Here is a 20987-nt window from a genome sequence, read left to right on the forward strand (position 1 = left end):
AGTAATACCTCAGTTCCTTTTAGCTACCACTGAAATCAGACTTCTGTAGCGATTACTAGAGCAGTTTTCTGATTTTCTCAGTCTTACGGTTATCTTATGGACTGCCTTACGTTTTTGATTCCTGGATTACGGACTTGATCAGTTTTTGATTTACAGACATTTCCCTATGAGTTATTTTTCTTTTCCTTCCCCCCTTTCCCACCTTCCCACCCTTTTTTATGGCCTCTTCAGGCCCATTCAGGCCCATTGTATGTCGTGTGCCAATAAAATTCCTTTTACTGATGGCCATGATCATTGCTTGTTCTGCCTGGGCCAAAGTCATCAGACCCACTCCTGTCCAGAGTATAAAAAATTAACAAAGCTGGCACTTAAACTGACTTCCGTCCCATTTATGGGAAAAATTCTTAACACCCTCAATCCATTCAACCAGGCCCACGACGGAGCCTACCTCCACTCCACTGCCTCGATCTGAGCCTTCTCACCCACGGCTTCAATTACTCCATCGCCGAAAGCCTCTATCAAGGCTTCCAAGCCAAAATGCACCTAGGCATCAAACTCGACCTTGGTGTCAACGTCGTCCTCGGCTACAGCCCAACCTGATAAGAAGCAAAAGGAGAAGGACAGTAAGCAAAAGAAAGCTAAGCAGATTCCTAAGCCTCACTGCCCTTGAGAGCCACCAGTCATTCAGATTTCCCTCCCATCTTGGAGAAGTCATCTAGAGATATACTGGACCAGGACTCCATTTCAGAAGCAGGAGAGTCAGTACCTCTTACTCAAGCTCCAGCCTCAGTATCGATACCAAGCTTGTCTCCAAGTCATGGCCGCTCTGAGGCTGATATCATATCCAGCCCGTCCTCGGCCCATTCTAGCCCTGTTTCGACTGGGTGGGCAACTGTCATCCATCTCTCAAACTCGGAGGCAAGAGAATCTTGCGGTCCCCTCCGTGTAAGAGGGCAGCAAAGCAGTACCATATTTCCCCGTCTTCTCAGTATCAGGAGGTAATCTTTGTACCGCATCCGTCTCAATGCCACTCACTTTCTGAATATGGAGACCCTGTTTATGAGGTCAGCCGACGCAGTGAACGCTATTGATACCGCTTTGACGAGTTCAATCCACGGTTTGAACGGGATTACTATGAGCGCCCCAAGTATGTTCACTACGTTTATGCCCCATCTGAGTCCTCCCCATCACCATCGCCCCTTCCTATTCGGAGTCAGCATCGAGCCTATTACCAACCTGATCTTATGGTTCCAACCTCTGAGAAAACTAAACACCATTTATCTCAGTCAGATGTCCCTCAATGCAATCTAGCTTCTGCTCAGCACAAGCCTGTTTCATCCAAGTGGGCACACATTTCTTCGGTGCCATCGGCTTCAACATCACGCCCCACAACCACTTGGTCTGGATCCTGATCTGCCCATCATGTCCCAACACCGATCCCTCTTTCAACTGCTTGGGCCTGTCAACTCTCTCCTTCACCAGTTCTCTCCATCTCTGGAAATTCCTCTGTTTCAACACCTTCTGAACATGATCCTTCCTCTGAAGCTTCCAGGGAGTCTCCGTCGAATTTACCAACACCAAATTCGGATGTTGCAGATACTCATCCTCCGTCACCCTCTGAAGACTTTACCTCTTATTCCCAACTCATTCTTAGGCTGGCCAAGTCATTGGAGCTCAATATTGAGCAACCTCCTCCCCCTAAGCACGACCTTGTTTTCAATGATATAAATCAGGATAAATCCCCTCCATTGAGTCTGGCTTTCATACCAGCAATGCTGGACCTTATTAAAGAATCATGGGACAAGCCATCCACCTCCCTCCAAGTTTCCAGACAAATTGAGAATCACTATTGAACACATGGTGCCGACACAACCTTCCTTGTCAAACATCCTGCTCCAAATTCTATTATTGTCTAGTCTAACCAATGTCGTGCTGGTAACCGGTCAACAGTCACCCCCACTAACCAAGAGGGCAGAAAGTTGGACGTTCTTGGCCATTGTTTATATTTTTGGCCTCATTTGTGATGAGAGTTTCCAACTATCAAGTGACAATGGGCACTTATCACAGGCAGTTGTGGAACAAAATACTTCCTGTCCTTCAGTCTGCTCCTGAGGAGATCAGGACCGATGCACTTAGTACTCATCTAGAAGCCACTACTCTTGCTAAGCAGCAGCGTCTTGCATCTCGCCATACTGCTGATGCTGCCTCAAAGGCTTTAGCTTCTGCCATCTCACTCTAAAGACATGCTTGGCTGTGCTCGGCGGGAATCAATGATGATACTAGATCCTGCATTGAGAATTTTCCATTTGATGGAGTCGGTCTCTTTAACAAGAAAACTGATGAAGTGATGGACAATCTACACAAAATTCTGCCCGTTCCTACTCCACCCAGCAGCCTATATACCAACACACTCAGTGGCGTAGAGCATTCACTTTTCAACAGTCATATCAGCAACCTTATCTTACAAACCTTTCACTCCAGCTCCAGAGAGGTCCAATCTTCCATTTTCCTCAGCTGCTCCTTCTTTCTGCTCTTAGGCACCAGCTCAGCAGCATAGACCTGCAAGAAAGAATAAACAATATCTTTGACTTGATCCCTCCAAATCTGTTCCCTGGCTGTCTCCATCATCTCTGTCTGGCTCCCTTTCTCCACAAGTGGTCCATCATCACCAAGGACTCTTGGTTACTCTCTATCATACAACACGGCTACCTGTTAGAATTCACCGACCGATCTCCACTTGGCTATCTCTGACATACGACTTATTTACCTGCCCTAGAGGATGAAATTGCTCTTCTCATCCAGAAATACACTATCCAATGAGTACCTTCCCAAGATGTTCTAAATGGTTTCTATTCTCAGTACTTTACTGTCCCCAAACGCAATGGAAGCTTTGCCCCATCCTGGACCTGCGACTACTCAACACCTACCTCCATCCGAAGCGCTTTCACATGGTAACCTTGGAATCCGTTATCCCACTGCTTTCTCCAGACAATTGGTTTGTGGTCGTAGACCTACAAGGTTCGTATTTCCATATCTCCATTCACGAACGTCGCCTCAAATACCTTTGTTTCCTCTTCATGGACAGGGCTTACCAATTTTGTGTCCTCCCCTTCGGGCTGTCCACTGCTCCAAGAACTTTCACAAATTGTATGGCTCCTGTGGCTGCCTATCTTCATCTGGGAACATCACGGTCTTTCCATATATAGACGATTGATTGATAGTAGCAGGGTCATACTCCACAGCCCGAAGGGACTCTGCCTTTGTTCTTCAGACCCTGGCAGAACTCGGTTTGCAAGTCAATTTCAAGAAGTCCCATCTCGAACCATCACAGACCATAGATTACATCTATGTGCATCTCAATTCGATCAAGGCCAGAGTTTTTCTCCTTCATGAATGGATATCCAAGTTGACAAGAGCTATTTGCCATTTTTCACAGTTTCTGCTCGGCATGCAGAAGATCTCCTAGGCTTGATGGCCTCGACCACTTCCGTGCTCCAACACGCGAGGTTCAAGATTTGATCTTTGCAGGGCTAGTTCCTGTCCCTATTCAACCCCCTGTTAGATCATTCTTCAAAGTGTCTTCTTGTCACTCTGGAGTTACTCACTTGGTGGACCTTCGTCCTGCACCTCCTTGTAAGCCATCCTTTTCAACCTCTTCAACTGACTGTACAGGTCACGACAGATGCCAGCCCAATAGGATGGGGCACACACTGTGGTGAGGAAAAGCTACTGCATATCAACCACCTAGAAATGCTAGCAGTCATCAAGGCTTTCCAAGCTTTCCACCTCCTCATAGCTGGTCATGGAGTCCAGGTTACCACGGACAATATGATCACTCTGTATTATATATACTAACTCACTGGCTCTTCTATACCTCGCAATCCAGCTATGGGAGTGGTGCTACGACCACCACATCTTCCCTGTGGCTATTCATATATCTACAGAGGATAACAAAGTCGCTGATCGTTTGAGCCATCTGACCACCCAAACCAATGAGTGGGTTCTCGACGACTCTGTCTTCCACCATCTCTGCAACGGATGGGGAACACCAGGTCTCGACATTTTTGCCACCCAGACCAACTCGAAATGCAGCAACTACTTCTCTCGAGTGGGATGTAGTGTGAATGCAATGCCTTCATGGTAGACTGGGGCGATGTCCTCCTCTACCTTCCCCCCCCCCCATTCCTCTTATCTGTGAGGGTTCAAGTTATGGCTCAACTTTTTCCTCAAATAAATTGACAGACTTCCTTGGTTTGGAAATGGGTGTCACATTTATTGGATTATTCAACAAATAGCCTATATGTACAAACGTATTCCAGCTGTTGTCTACCTCTAACAATGGGTTAGGAGGGGGCTTCCAGTCATCAACTTTGAAAGGATTAGTCTCCTGGGTATTACAGGGACCCGGCAAGTCCAGGGTACAGTCTGGATTTAATAACTGTCCATCTTCCCCTTCCAATGGGGGTACTGTATCTTCATCCCGGCCATCTGTCCAGATCGGGTCTCATGAAGAGGCATTCTCCGGCCAAAGTCTCCCAAAGGACCTCTCCATTGCTGCTGCTGCATCATCAGCCATTCCAATCTCTCTAGCCTCTCCCTCTCCACCTTCTCCTTTTCCTCCCTCAACTTCTTCCTCAACTCCTTTGTCTCAAGCTCCCCCCAATAAGAGGGCTTCAGGGTACTTTAACTCCTCCTTTGGGCATCCGCCTCTTCTCTCAGGACCCTCAGCTTTTCTACTTTCCCTGTCCACGTGTCTTCCGCCCATATCCACTCCCAACCCCAGAGCAGACTCTCCTTTTAATATCCCCCAGCCCCGCCTCCACTTCCACCCAGGACTGTCATTCCTTTACCGCCAGAATATTCCTGCCTGCTCCAATGGTCATCCCCTTCAATTTCCACATTCCCCAGGCTTGCCTCGGGTGGTCTTATCTTCCTGGGAGGGGAAATGGGTGGTGTTTGCACCTCCTTGTCGGCAGAGAGCGGGAGGGATGGCACTCCTGTGAGAGGGACCTTACTCTTACCGCCAGCCTCACATTATCCAGCGGACAATAGTCAAGCTCCGCCAGCTGCGAGCCAATGGCATCTTAATAGCAGGGACCCTGGTTTACTCCTCTCAGGGTCATGGTGGCCGAAGTCCTGAGACTGCCTCTTTGGCTACACCTACTGACTCAGAATGACAGCTGTGTTTGTCACTCCAACCTGGAATCTTTACACCTCACGGCATGGAGAATCCCCCCGTCATAGCGGAGGTATTGGACAAAACTAGGAAGCCCTCTACTAAATTGTTGTATTCCTATGTGGAATGTTTTCTCTAGATTTGTTGCATCAAGAGGTTTATCATTGGTTCCTGTTTCGCTGGATACCCTCTTCTTGTTTCTTCATCACCTGTCTGATCAAGGTTTGGCCCACTCCAAGTTGAAAGTTTATATTTCTGCAATAATATCCTATCAACCTATTGGATCTGAGGCCTCTTGTCTATTTTTACATCCAACTCTCAAGATGTTTCTTAGAGGCTTGCAGAACATTCGCCCACCTGTGGGACCTCCACTCTCTCAGTGGTCCCTCCAAGTTGTTCTCTATGGCTCTCACTTGCCCTCCTTTTGAGACCATGGCTTCAACACATCTCAGACTTCTCTCCCTCAAAACTCTTTCTTGTACCTATAACGTCTCACATCAAGCAAGCGAGCTGGCTGCCCTTCGGGCCAACACTCCTTATATTCAGTTTTAACCAGACAAAGTTGTCTTCTACCCAGATGTCACCTTCCCCCCTAAAGTGATTTCAGATTTCCATGTTAATCAGCCTTTGATTCTTCCGACGTTGTTTCCATCTCCCTCTTCTGATGTTGAGCACATCCTTCACTCCCTCGATGTTCGTCACGCTTTAGCATTTTATGTTTCCAGGGCTAAGGGTTTTTGCACTTCTCCCAGATTCTTTGTGTGCTTCCATGGCCCACAGAAAGGTTCTCCAGCCTCTTCACAGACAGTCTTGAGGTAGATTGTCTCTGCCATTACTTTGGCTTATGATTTGGCAGGCAAGGTTCTGCCAGATGTGCTAAAAGCGCACTCTACGAGAGAAATGGCCACTTCCACTGCCTGGCTGCATGGCGTTGAAGTCCCTGACATTTGTCGACCTGCCACTTGGTCAACTCCCTCGACTTTCATGACACATTACCATCTGGATGTCAGGGCCAAGAAAGAAGCAAGTTTCGGAAGGGCTGTGCTGACTTCATTGTTGGCGTGACGGCCCTCCTTCCGGTAAGTGAGCTTGCTAGTCACCCATTTGTGTGCATTCACGGAGGCAATGAAGAAGAAAGAGAGATTACTTGCCTGTAACCATAGTTCTTTAAGTGGTCATCTGTTAATCCACACGTCCCACCCATCCTCCCTGCTGTCTGTCGCTTAGTGTCTTGAGCTTTGTTTCGGTCAGAGCCTTGACAGTGGCGGACATTTTCGGAACTGAGGTATTACGGGCGGGCAGAGCATGCGCATCACGAGGCAACGTCCTACTAATCACGTCTTTTTAAGCTCTAGAATATTCCGAGAAGTCCTGTGCAGATGTAGTAAAACACATTTGTGTGAATTCACAGAGGACCACTCAAAGAACTATGGTTACAGGTGAGTAACCTCTCTTTTTCCTCCATTTTTCTATTGCTTTATTTCCTTTCCTTCACTATTTGCCAAGATAGTCTTCTTCTTTGTTTTTCATTCCACATTCCCTCCCAGATCCCCAGTTTGGTTTTCATTTGCAGGTTCTGTTCACCCTTATGCCTCCAAGTACTCTTCAGGAAATGCTTGGGGAGGGTAGTGTTGCCTTTATCAGTAGTTTTGGTATTGCTTGTTTTGTTTCAGTGCAGTCTTACTCAGTTTTGCTGTATTTGTAGAGGCTTTACAAAGTAGGGCCTGAGACTGCAGTGGTCAGACCTGCAACTCTTCATGTGGGAGAAGTCCTTACAAGCCACAGAGCAAGCCACCCAAAATAAGCCTTTCCACGTGGTGTCAGTAGGAGTTTGCGATCCTGCATCGGAAGGGCATTCTGCTAAATCATCTCAGCAATCAGTGCAGGCTGCTTGGTGCTGACCTTGCTGTCTAAACAATGCAGGCAGTCTGCATCAAGCCTCTTGGTACCTACCGCACTGTCAGTTTCAGTGCCACAGCTAGCACCATCAACCTTCTGCACTTCCCCCCTTTCATTGGGGATGGGGATGATACCATCCAAATGTAAGTAGCATAGTTCTAAGTGCCACAAGACGACTATGTAGAAGAAAGCTAAACGAAAAAAGCCCTCTTTCCTTCCTATGGACTGTCCTTCACTGGCTTCTACTTATTTTCCAGTCTGAAAGTCTCCTCTGCCTCCCTTCAGACTCAGTCCCATTGGTTCTTCCCCTGGCACTAACGTTGGCATTGGACCTAGCTGCACATACTGCCTCTCCCTCTTGCTTCAGTTGCATAGCTACTTCACTTTCTTCAGTTCTGGCTGCAGTCTGGCTCTCAGTACTGCCTTTGTCTGTTCCCACACCAGCGCCTCTTTTTTTTTTTTTTTGAGTATTTATTTAAGGACAGGGTAGGGTATACAAAAAGTAAGAGGGAATAGGGAAAAAGGGTTAGGGGGATAGGAGAGTATACAATCATCCAATCAATTCATATTACAATAACGAATCAACTTTTTGCTTTTTCACAGTTTGATTACCCTCCTGCTTTCATCTTATAATTTAATTTTAGTTTAATTCTATGTTACTCCAACACTATCTGGTAACTGCAGCCATTTATACAATATATCTCATCGTTCAGTTTCCTTTTGAATTGAACAGTCTTTCAGCCCATCTGACAGGATATCTATTTTTGTCACTTCCCATATTTTCACATTAAGTTTCTCTTGTTTCATTATCTCTGCTTTCTTGAGATTTTTAAAATAATGATTTTTAATTTTGGAAGCTGCATAAGTGACTGGATAAACTCTTTATCCCATCTATGTTACTTGGCGTCGAGCCCAGTAAAGACGGTTCTAAAGTTTGTGCAACTTCATTTAACTGTTGTTTGGCATCTAATGTCCCCTCTTTCATCACTTTCATCAGATCTTCAATTTTGCTAAGACCTTCATTCACTTGCTGAAACCCTTTTATTATTGTCTTTTGCATAGTAATCTGCCATTCCTTTTCTATTTCTTGTACAACTATTCCAAAACTTTGAGATTGAACAGACCAAGTCTCCATTTGATGTCTTAAGTTTTTAGAGGCCATCTCAGGCTTTCCAATGAGTGGGGTTTGTATAGATGATACTAGGTCTTTAACCACAATGATCGCCCCTTAGATATCCTTCAACAGTTTCCACAATTTTATCAACAATCCAAACCCATAATCATAAACCTCCCCTTAGATATCCCTCCAATCTTTATCCAAATATTATAATATAAAAAATCCACTTTTAACTCAGCAAATTCTAATAGAACCATGGCACAATTATTTCTTCTTCTCCCAAGTCTAGCAAGCTGCTATTATCAAACTCACATGCAGTCCGACAAACCAAACAACAATCACAGAGTCTCAGAATGTCCAGTAGTTGTCCTTGAAGCCTGTCTTATGATCTTTCCATTAACCCGTTGATACTCCTCAATCCAGTCGACCACGTCAGCTCCTTCTTTCCTCTCCAGAAAACCAACAGATTCTATTATCAAAAGTTCACAGAGTCCAGGAAAGGGAAAAGAAAAATACGTCCAAGCCAAACTGCATTCACAAAACTCAAGTCTCTTAAATCCTGTCCGGTGGTGTTACCGTCTGGGATTTTTTTCCAGAAACATAAGATTTATTTTTCTGTCTCACTCTCTCGGCTTTGAAACCAGCCTGCTATATTAAGAGTTAGTATTAAGAGTTAGTTTCACTATTGAAGCAGACTGATAAAATAGGTTCGCCACTGCTTTTCTTCTTTCAGCCAAATATTTCCATTCTTATTTTCAGCTTAATGGGGCTGTTTCATAAATCAGATGCTTCAGCTTACTTAGTTGTTATATATTTTAACATTATATTGGTTGTTCTCTTCTCCTCCGGTAAAGGGTTACTCACGGCTCAGTGTCAATATGGCTCCCTGCCTCCGATCTGTGCTGGGTGATTTCTTCAGAGGGAAAAAGTCCAGGTTTGCATCCCATTCTTCTCCTTCTGCTGCTCACCAACTGCTTCAGAGAGAATTCTCCTAGACTCTCCTTCGATCCCCATTTCAAAAAGGGGATCCCGGACCGGACGGTTCCAGTTTTTCCAGAGAGCTCTTCGCTGGAGCTACTGGCAACACCGCAACAAAGCCCCGCCTCACCCCCACACCAGCGCCTCTGATGACTGCAGTGTCATTTGGAAACTGGGCTTCTCAGTGACAAAAACTGTTTATATTGTACACTGCCCCAAGTGATTATAGTTGAGATGGGTGGTTTAGAAATTAAATCAATATTCTCCCAGAGGGGCTTGTCTATCTCGGCTCCATATTAGAAGGAGAGATTCAAGAAAAAAAAACACATTGAACCATCTCCTCAGAAATCTATGGTATCATCTACCTGATGGCTTTCATATGCACTTCTGTATTGGATAAAGTACGATGATGAATGCTCAGCTTCTTCTTATCACACTTAGTCTCGAATACATCACTTGGAATTTATGTGGCTCTCCATAATAGGGGCCATCCACCCTTTAATGTGAGGGTGTTCCCAATACCAGTTGCACACAGCCTGCACCTGTACTTGACTTAACAGCTTGGAGAATATATCTCATCCTCTTTCTCTTGAACTATTGATATTGAGGACTGCCAGAAAGCCATCAGCAGTAATGTCCTATGAATTGCTTTTTCACTAATGACAAGGGCCTGGAAACTATTACGTGCAACAGTCCTTGAGTGCTACAGTTCCTCTTCATTCTTCAGCAATGCAACATGTCCTGTGCTTCCTGTGCTGTTCAGGCATGTTGTACTTCTTTTGCATATCAGAAGGCACTTTTTAGAGATCCCTGTGTTAAAAATGCAGTATCCCCATTACCTACAATTGTGTCCATTGTTTAGGCCCAGTTGACTAAACCTCCCTTTAAGCCATTGGCTATGTACCACATGCACATTCTGTCATGGAAGACAATATTTTTGTCATTATCACATCTACACAAAAATTCTTAGAACTTGGCACTCTCCATTCTGATCCTTCCTACTTCAACGTCCATGTGGGCAAGGTGGTACGCTACCCCAATATTCCATTTTTCTCCAAGGTTGTTTCCTCCTTTTACCTTAATCAGGACATCATGTAGCTATCCCTTTTTCAAAATCCCACGTTTTGAAATAACTAAATAACTTTGATGTGAGGGAGACTTGCATGGTTTTTTTTCCAGAAGAAGGAAGTAATGGTGATTTATTGATTCACCTTTCTGTAAAGTGGTGTTTCAAGGACTGTACTTATTGTTATAATTACACAATTGCAGTTCAAGCTAGATTGTACAGTTACTGTAATCAAAGGCTTGTACAAACAAAGTTGCCAATTTAAATGTGTGCTCTAAAATATTTCAGAAAGAGGATAGGGCTGCATTTTGACTGCTTTCTGAACAGCCTCCAGTTTCTCTCATTTTTCTTGGCATAATCATTGTTTTCATATTTTCATGGCTGATTAACTTTTAGGAAAACAATTGATTGTGTGCATGCCTCTTTAATGCTGTTCAAGACCAGAGCATAGAGTGCTGTCCTCTGAAGATGCCAGCCACAGAGACTGGCGAAACGTTAGGAAGAACAACCTTCAGAACACGGCCAAAGAGCCCGAAAAACCCACAACAACCACTGTTCAAGACTAATCATGTTCCTAACTTATATGAGGTAGTGATAGCCCTAGTTTGAGTTGTAAGGGATTTATCTTTCAGTCTAGACAATCTGTCTTTACTGGTGAATACGTAAACTAACTTCCTAAGTTGATTAGTGCCGTAATTGAAATAGAGGGCCTCTTTAGAGTAAACAAACTGTTGGGTAGTTGCTGAAGATTGAAAAGTATGAAGCTTTTACTTGTATAGACATTGCATTCCAACAGTATTGGAATCTGTGGCTCCTTGGACAAATTCAAAGAGAGAAGTAACTCACCTAAAGTACACCACACAGTTTTCAGGTGTACTAAATAAATGTTAGCGATCTTAAATGTTGAGTGGCTTTCATGTTTAATGAATGAGCTTCTCTTGTGTTAATTTCTTTTGTCTTGATTGTACAATGTAGGAAGAATTAAATGAATCAGATTAGATAGATAGATAGATAGATAGATAGATAGATAGATAGATAGATAGATAGATAGATAGATAGATAGATAGATAGATAGATAGATAGATAGATAGATAGATAGATAGATAGATAGATAGATAGATAGATAGATAGATAGATAGATAGATAGATAGATACAGTGGTGCCTCGCTTAACGAGCGCACCATACAACGACGAAATCGCATAGCGATCCTTTTTTGGGATCGCTAATGCGATCGCTCAACATTTTTTAGATAGGGCAAAATTCGCTTTGCGAAGATCGGTAAGCGTTTCGCTTACCAAGCTTCGCAAAACGAAGCTTGACGATCAGCTGTTCAGCAGCCAAAATGGCTGCCGGAAGCCCGGAAATGGCCCAAAATGGCCGTGCGCAGCGTTTTCGCGCCCTCGTTAAGCGAGGGGAGGGCGCGAAAATGGCTGCCGGCCATTAAGAAGCATCGCTGAACGGTGAGTATTCGGCCCATTTGGAACGCATTAAACCATGTTTAATGCGTTCCAATGGAATTCCCTGCCCCGTTCAACAATGCTTCAGCATAGCGAAGGTTAATCCGGAACGGATTAACCTCGCTATGCGGGGCACCACTGTAGGTAGGTAGGTAGGTAGGTAGGTAGGTAGGTAGGTAGGTAGGTAGGTAGGTAGGTAGGTAGATAGATGATAGATAGATAGATAGATAGATAGATAGATAGATAGATAGATAGATAGATAGATAGATAGATAGATAGATAGATAGATAGATAGTGTATATAAAGGCCCATGCCTTCTATCTCTAGCTCTGCAGTGTATAGTCTAAAAAGATAATGGCAAGTCTCTTCTACCATTTAGTAATAAACCTCAAAGATTAACGTTCAGTCTTCATAGAATAGCCAACATACACTGGGCCTGCGTAAATAATCCATTGTGCTGACACTTCAAACAGTTTCTAAATAATTCATTCTACAATATCCATGATGTAATTCTAACCTTCAAAGGATTTGATAAGTTAGGGCACAATACAGTGGAGAGATTTAACTCAGTTTGTAACATCTCTCATACGCAGACATCATTTTTGTTTTCTAAAGCAAATCTTACTTATCTTCAGAGAGATACTACTCATATTATCAGCAGATTATCAATCATGATGTTAAGGGGAAAGGAATGAAAAGTCAAGAAAAGTACCAGAAGAAATTAACATATACTCAAAACAACAAGCTTGCGTATTTAAAGCCTAGAATTACTTGTGGCTTCTATGAAGGGGGCTGGTGCCAACAGTATAGAGAATGTCAACTAATTTTTTCCATAATAAAAAACTGGTAGTTCATTTATTCACTGAAATCATATGACAGTTTAATTTTCACTGGCATAATTGTCCAAAGCTCGGAAAGATGTTTTTTTTGTTTGTTTTCGTTTGTTTATTTGTTTTTAGGTACCACACATTATAGAATCTCCCAGCCAGCATCTTACCAGGATCTGATAATTACACAAATTGACATGGTCTGGTGAAGAGGTAGACATTTGTTTAATGCTGGTAGAGTGCAGGTTATGTAAACAAAATAGAAATGTTACAGCCACTCACAATGCGAGTACCTAAAGACTTGCATACTTTGCAAGAAGATAACAGAGAAGTTAAGAGACTAGAATAAGAGATTGAGCATCACAAGTCTCTGCAACTGTAAATGTCTTAGCAGATCTTGATCCATTACTGAAGATTTAAATAAAAACAGGTGTTTCAGGATTCTAGAATCTCATTCTGGGGCTCCAGAAAATAAAATTGTATAGTTCTGATCAAAAATATAGTACATTTTTGCTGTTTTGTGAACAGGTGCTGTATGTTATTTAAACAGGCTTCATGTTTGTTTATGTTTTAGATATGTATACTAAGCATGACTTATTTTTAGAATCATCTCAAACACATTCTGCTTTGGATATGGCTGAGGATACTGCTACTTTAAAGTCAAGGTAAATAAGTTTTGAAAGAATGAGTTGCTTCTGTATTAACAAGTTCATGTTACCTCATAGTAAAGCCAAACCCAAAGGTTTTCACATCAACATATCCATGAACAGGACTCTAACCAAAGAGGGTGATACGTAGCCCATCCCAAATTCAGTGAGACCATTTTGCACGGAATATGTGCGTCTGAGAGGGAGGTTGTAATCATCGTTACAAAGCTAGCAATTGGGAGCCGTGCCTTACTAGCCAAGCACATGTATAAGCTCCTTTTCAGACCGTCAAACTCAATATACAAAGATCTCATTGACTTTTGGAGGGGACTTAGGGCAGGACTTACATCTTTAGTAAAGTTATAGACCTATTCATGCATTCAAGAGCAGGTCTTTTATTTACTGCTAAACTCTTACACATGGATACTGAGTGGATACAGTACAAAAAGAACACATTTTTTTATTTTGCTATATGTAACGGCCTCCTTCCACCTCACAAAGGAAGGTCGCTACGTCACCACACTTCTACACTTCCGGTAGTCTGCCACCAACCATTCCCTGAATAGAGTCACACAGACTGGAATGGATTTAAAAATAAAAGAACTAAATGTTTATTGATTGGTACACATGGATTGGTAAAACACATATGTCATGTAATCAGGTAACGAAAGGCTCAAGCTTATACAGGCTCTCCACACGTGTTCACATAGAACCCAACTCCTTCTCTCCCCACATCAAACTCTCACTCTCTCATATATACAACACAGCTCCTCCCCCTGATGTCCCGCCCTCCGACCACCATTGGATGACTCACAGGTTCAGACTCAGTAGAATGTGCAAACTGTCACTTCATTTAGAAGTATTAGCTGAAATCCTATTGGTGTAAACTTGTGCCACATCTGTCGAATGATGTCATCACTGGGTGGCAGAAAAAATTAATTAGCTTAAAGTTTTGCTGTATATCTCTCTTCAGGCTCTGAAACTCCCTAGGGATCCATTTTCCCCTTGGGAAGCCATTGAGAACCTCAGGAAGGGAACGTCTAAATAATAGAAAATCATTGCCACTAGTCCAGTGGTCAGATGGCTCCTGTCAATTTTCAAGAACAGGGATTATTTTATTTAATTAAAGTGAACCCATTACCAGATGATGGCACCATCCATCTTACATTATATAAATTTAAGCCAGCAGGACTTCAGCCATTATGTTTCATCTGATATGAGCTGACTTGAAATTACTCTCCATAGAAATAAGTTTTTTCAGGCAATTCAGATTAATATACATGTGGGAACCAAGTCAATGATGGTAGTAGTTGAGTGGCTTATAATTTACAAGTCTAAAAAGCTGTTAAATAGGGAGCAGTTCTCTCTAATGCATCTGTTCTCTCTTTAATAGTGGAGATCCAGGGCTCTGTCTGGATGCTGAAGTGGCCTTAGCAACAGGACATCTACTACCCAGCAGTCCAAAGTCAAGCAGTGCTGTCTCACACTACTCAGAGTCGTGTGGTGAAACTTCCTACTCATTCAATGACGAGGATGAGGATGACGTGTCTTCCCCTGAATAAAGGCACACCAGCCAAATGAAGTACTGCTGTTGTGCACTGTTTGTGTGAGCTTACATTCTTTCTGTAGTTCTCTTCCATATTTTGCTTCTTTGCCCTAAATGTTTTTATGAAGATTGGAAAAGACTGATGTACAGTATTATCAGAGACAAAGAAACAGCTGATAACTAATTAGAAGCAACATATTATGACAGAGGAAGAAAATAATACTGTATTTAATTCTGTTCATGTAGGGATGGTATATTGATGCCTCCAAACAGCAGATAGATTCTCTGGCATTTTTGTCAACAGTACTTTCATCTAGTCCATGCAGTGACATGGACCTTCTCTTCCTCCCCCAAGGTGCTTGGCACATACCCACACAGCAGAGTGAGGCACAACAGCAATAAACCATCCATTTGATCTTGCATTGCTCCTCACGGTGGTTATCAGTTGTTTTTATGTATTTGCATTATAATTAGTCCTCACCAGAGTGTCACTGTTTGGGATATGAAGAGGCTTGGTGTATTGGAACCAAAAGAGCCTCTTGGAGGTCAGATGACTTCATTTTGCTTCATGATCCAGTGTGGCTGCATGCTTACCATCCTCTATGGTCTTCCAGGCAAATGTAAAACCCTCACTAGAGCCCATGACAGAGTCCAAGAGCCCACGTGGTCTGCTACAACTTTGTGTGTATTGTTTGGGACCCAAATGCAGAATGGTTGAATTAGTCCACCGTGTTTTTTTCCCATTTAGTGCCAAGGAAAGTAACAGCTTCCAGGAAGAGGAGTGCAGAGAAGGAAAAGGCACAATTCTGCTTTCAGTGTTGTGGGTAATGCTTCCTTATCTGCCTTCATATATTCCATTCATCATGTATGATACTTGCTGTCAGATCTCTGGGAAATTTCCTTTCTTTGAAAACATTCAGTATGTATATTTAATGGCAACATATTGAATTAGATTAGAGCAGAACAACTGTTGGGTATACAGTACTTTGTTCCAAAATCCTTACTGTATATGGATTTGCTGTAGAAGGATTTTGAGCTCAATATGTTCCATTGTAACTTTTTGAAATTTAGCATTAGTATTTTCCCATATTGCCATTTTCTCTTTCTGTTATTAAGCAGTGAGACAGTGCTCCCGGCATTTTCTCTGCAGCTGCTGGTTTTTAATGTTTTTTTAAAAATGAAGAAAGTAGACTGAGAGTATTTAAATATGACACTAAGTACTAGCATTTTAACAGATCTGTCTTAATTTCCATCTTAAATGTTTATAAAAGTGAATCAGAGAGGGAGCTTAAATGGTAGCAAAACCATAACCTTTTCCTTGTAGAATCTTGTATTTCTGTAAAATTCAAACAGTTTTAATTATAGATAAGGAATTAAATTATGAAAGTTTGCTTTCTGTTTTTATGCTAAACCTGTGAAATATTGCAGATATTTGACTAAAACACAGCAAAAGACTAAAAAGGGAAAAACATGGGAACATTTATAACCTCACATTTTAAAAATGGATCTATACAGCTACAATTATACAGTGCTGTTAGGAAAAGAAACTCTAGTGTCTTAAGTGTGACAGCATGGATGGAGACATAACTATTGCTCCCTATTAACTGAGTAATGTTTTAAAATTTTACTTTAATAAAGCAGGTTCAGCCAAAGTGGACAGTACATACTAGTTTCATCACAGCATGATTTTACTACAGATCACTATTATTTAAAGAGCAACCCTTTCTGTTTAGTTTTAAGGATACATTGCTACCCAGGAGCTAATAGGAGTCCCTTCCAAGTTTTTATGTTACTGTTTGAGGCTTGGCAAATCATTAGGCAACCTTTTATATATCTCAAATACTGGCCGTCACAAAACCTAAAGCACAGAACTCTAAATAGAGCCGTAATTGATCAGGCATTGCTTTGTTGGTGCTGGCAAAATGAGAAAGGAGGTATGCAGCTCCTTAAAGTTTGGAGAAATGGTAGAATAAAAATGAAGTAACCCTTAATTTCCTGTACTCTACCCTGTTTCCCCGAAAATAAGACCTAACCTGAAAATAAGCCCTAGTATGATTTTTCAGAATGCTCGTAATATAAGTCCTATCCCCAAAATAAGCCCCAGTTACGTGAAACCCCACCTCCACCATTGTGCAGCAACCAGAAGATGACACAACTGTATTTGAATAAATGTAGATTGTTGTACATGAACAAAATTAAACATACCCAGAAAATAAGCCCGAATGCGTTTTTGGAACAAAAAAATTAATGTAAGACCCTGTCTTATTTTCGGTGAAACACAGTAGTTTTCTCATTTGCCCTCTCATTTAATATTTTAGAATCCAATGTGACTGAAGCAAAAAATACACATTGTAGTTCAGGAGGCATGCATTTTAATGCAAGTCTCCCCATCCACGTTTGGCAGGTCCAAAGCTGCCGTGCATGCCAGTTTTATTCCTGCCAGGGCTTTCCTTGCAGTTGGTTTCCAATGCTAGATTTTAGCTGGCTGGAGTGGGGTGGGGGGGAGGAACCTGACTGGGAGGAGCTGAGAGCAGCAGATCCTGTAAGACTTCCTTTGTACAGTATGTCTGTTTGATGTTTAACCTGTCCCCCCACACTTTGCTTTATACAGCAGTGTACATCCCCTTGTTGAAAGGAGCATGGTTCTTACAGCATGTTAAAAAAGAGAGAGAGAGAGAGATTCTCATCTAGGAGAAATAGTGGAAATGATACCGATGCACCATTTGCTCCAATCCAACATTTTCTTTCATGGATGTTAATAGCTATTCTTTATGTTTGTTGCCATGCCTTATTCCACTGCTGGAGCAGATCCTCAAAGCCATTTTCAGGTTCGCCACATTTTTGCCCGTGCAAATGGACATGGTGTTGATGCAGTGCCTGTATTTTCTAGACTAGCACCCTGCAGATTAATACACATTAATCCTCAGGAATTACTCCTCAGGAATACTAATATTATTGATGGTCATGAGACAGAAGACATAGTCACATATTAAAATACACATTACCTAAAAATATAGATATTTGAAACCTCTTATGGATCTTGGCTTTAATACTCTCAACTTGCAAATGAGAATTTTTTATATATATAAAAATCTCCTCCTCCCCATTCAAAAAAAAATGTCTGACCACTGAGCATTGTATGTGACTATTTCTGGTTGTAAAACTAAATAGAACACTGGGTTTATGGTTGTTTTACCTTACTCAAGGAAATCTGTATGAACTGTCATTAACATCATTACTCATACTGTATTCAATTATAAATATCAAGCTGTTATATTCTAGGACAAAACCTTGTAAACTGAAAAGGAAGGAACCATGAGTATACCAGTTGCATGTTTAAAGAGGAAAGATTTCCTGTACTCAGGCTATCAAAGTCTGTGCCAGAAATTTGAGTCAATGATCATTTGTTTGTATAATTTACTATTCTGCTTACTATATGTAGGTTTTGTTAGGTAGAGGCACAGTGATAGGTGGGGTATCTTTACCACTGGAGGATTACTTACTTCAGAAATTATTACACATGTATTTTCAAATATATCTACTGAACTATAAGGGCTAGAAACTTACTGATCATGTGTATGTGCTTTTAATTAAATCCCTTTATTTTTAATCCTACATTTTGCACCATTTCAACTTAGTTCATTTATTCTTCGGGTGTAGTGCTTGTCTGCAGTTTTACAAATCAGAACAGGAGACTGTTCCTCCGTTCCCTGTGCCATGAGCATGTTGGTGCCATGAAGTTCTATGATGATGATGATGATAAAAATTGTTATAGGGAATAGGGAGGCCTATTCCTTAACCTAGTCATGTGGGAAGAGAGGGACAGTAATATGAGAGGACTATGCAGACATTCCATTCTCCATAACGCTGTGCTTATAATAATCCCTCCACATACAAGCACTGCATTAATAGTAGGACTGGACTGAGTCTTTGAATTAGATCAGATTAATCTTGGGAAGAGACAAAATATTCTTTAGCCAAAGAAACTGTTGATGCAGCATAAATAATATTGAAGGCCTTGCCCTTTATTTTGACTGTGTTCCTTTTTGTGTGCAGTATTGGGGAAAAGTTCCAACCTTTTGTAAAATGATATATAGGACAATCAAATCATCATAGTTCATCATATACTGTTTCCTTCTAAATAATATGCCTTGCAATATTTTGCAGTTAAGGGCATAGAAAATAAGAGCAAGTATGAAGGAGTCTTAATGTTTTTGAACTGGAGCTATTATTAGATATGAAGTTTAAATAAAGATTCTGCCTTAATTCAAACCTAATTTTAGTATTGGTGATTTTCAGATCTACTGCCGTCATTAACATTACTATCAATAACACATAAAAGAATTAATTTTCTTTACTAGCATCTTTAATGATAAGCTTCTTCCCAATTAAATGAGTAAAAGGCCTGTTCATATATTATTGTATAGATTCTAAGTGAAACTGGCAGGATAGAAATTTGTCACAAACAGTAGTCATGGTTCCTATGATCAGCTGCTATACACATAGCCACCACATATCACATTCTGAGCAGCTTTGTGTAGTGATTAAAATACCAAACCAGTTGAAGTGCAGTGTGACTAATTTGCAATTCATAAATGAATTTGCAGAAGTTTTAATGTTTTGTGAATTAACTATAAGATAATTTTAATTATCTTCTATTGCTCTTGTTTTTATATAACAGCTACTGAATTAATTTCATTGAATTTTTACAACCGCATGATATATATTGTGCAGAATCCTATTGGCAGTTGATGTTTAAGGTAAATGATATATGTTTCGTCAACAGTTTGCCACTCATTCATGTCTGGGCCCAGGAACACAGCCAGCACATTGCTAATATGCTGCACTTTGCTGTTGCAGCTTGCACAGTTGCCCTTACACAAAAGTAAATTGCCAGTAGGATTCTGACCAAAGTTTGTATAAAATTGTAATGGCATTTTGTAAGATAGAAAGAAACACACCTTTACTCTGAGATTGTTTCTATTAGAAAGACGTTTCTTATTGTGTAAGAAAATGCACTTTATAAATAAATACTCATTATTTTTAATGGAAATTTTCTATAAGAATCTAATTCTGTATATTTGAAGTGGTCCTGTATTTTATTAAAATGCCACAAGTGAGGATTTTTGCAAGTATTTGCATCGGATTGAAATGAAAAGCATGCATGCACTGAAGAAAAATAGTATCCAGCTGTTTGTGACCTGAGAAGTAAAACTAAGCTGTAGAACACAATAAAATAATTTAAAGACAACTGGGGTGTTCTTGTTTTCTAGCAAAACACTGTGAAAGAGGAAAGCTGTCAAAGGTTAGTTTTTGTTGCATGTGTTCTCCCATTTCAGAAAATACATCTTACAGAATAAACTGCAGGGGAAATAGGATCAAGTCAAACTGATGTTTTCAAAATAAATATAAAACATCACTAAATTCAACACTTGGTAGTTTCTAGCACAACATCCAGTTAATTATCTTATTTTTGAACTACATTGTAGGTTTCTTCCCCATCTCTCTGCTGCTCATTTTATATATTGCTGGCAGGTCAAATACCAAAAAAAAAAAAAGTTTTTCTAAAAACACTAATCTAATGGTATTCACTGGGAAGCCAAGTCACACTAAGATCAATGAGACTTGCTTCTAAATGAGTGTGCATGTTATTGCAGCCAAAGTAATTGTATCAAATAATAATAAAAGTGTAATTCAATTAAGTACCTTACTATAGTCCTTAATGTTTACCATGCAGAAATGGATGTATGTCTGAACACATTAAAAGTGTATGAAGTTAAATTTCCACAATGGAAATTTAAAATGCTTGTAATGACAAATTTAAGTTGATGTTCATTTTTTCCTCCTGCTTACCTTTACTATTCTTTTTAAACATGTCATGAATGTGTAATATACAACTGGAGAACATGTCTCCATAGTATCCTGAAATGTGCAGAATTGGCATGTTCCGATTATTTTAATTACATATTCTCCCATTTAATGATTTAAAATGATACAGTTATCTTTAAATTTTTACTCCCTTCCCTATTGCATATCATACAGAAAACCACACTAGACTCATATGAAGGAGGTATGAAAATTGGTGTAATAAACATTGATAGTATTTTAAGATTAAATCATTTTACTGGCAGAAAGCCGTGATTTGAAATTACTTTAGTGAAAGAAGAAAGTGCTAAAGGACTGCAGTTGAACATCAAAAAGACAAAAAATCATGACTAGAGAACTGCAGCTTCAATGTTGACAGTGAAGAAATTGAAATGGTTAAAGATTGTG

General features: G+C 40.8%; 1 protein-coding gene across 26 annotated transcripts in view; it reads left to right on the forward strand.

The window, feature by feature from the left end:
• The window catches only part of TFDP2 (transcription factor Dp-2), a 57089-nt gene extending 37124 nt beyond the window's left edge, over positions 1–19965 (forward strand). For 20 of the 26 annotated variants that reach the window (XM_078389142.1, XM_078389151.1, XM_078389152.1 and 17 more), the window contains 3 exons: positions 6526–6615; positions 13096–13186; positions 14562–19965. In XM_078389142.1, coding sequence (XP_078245268.1) covers positions 6526–6615; positions 13096–13186; positions 14562–14730 — 350 coding nt within the window. In that variant the 3' untranslated portion in view covers positions 14731–19965. The remainder of the gene's footprint in view (positions 1–6525; positions 6616–13095; positions 13187–14561) is intronic. The other 6 variants (XM_078389154.1, XM_078389166.1, XR_013542970.1 and 3 more) reach the window with 5 other exon arrangements.
• Positions 19966–20987: the final 1022 nt, after the last annotated feature.

This window comes from Pogona vitticeps, chromosome 3 (assembly GCF_051106095.1).
Source record: "Pogona vitticeps strain Pit_001003342236 chromosome 3, PviZW2.1, whole genome shotgun sequence".
NCBI lineage: Eukaryota > Metazoa > Chordata > Lepidosauria > Squamata > Agamidae > Pogona > Pogona vitticeps.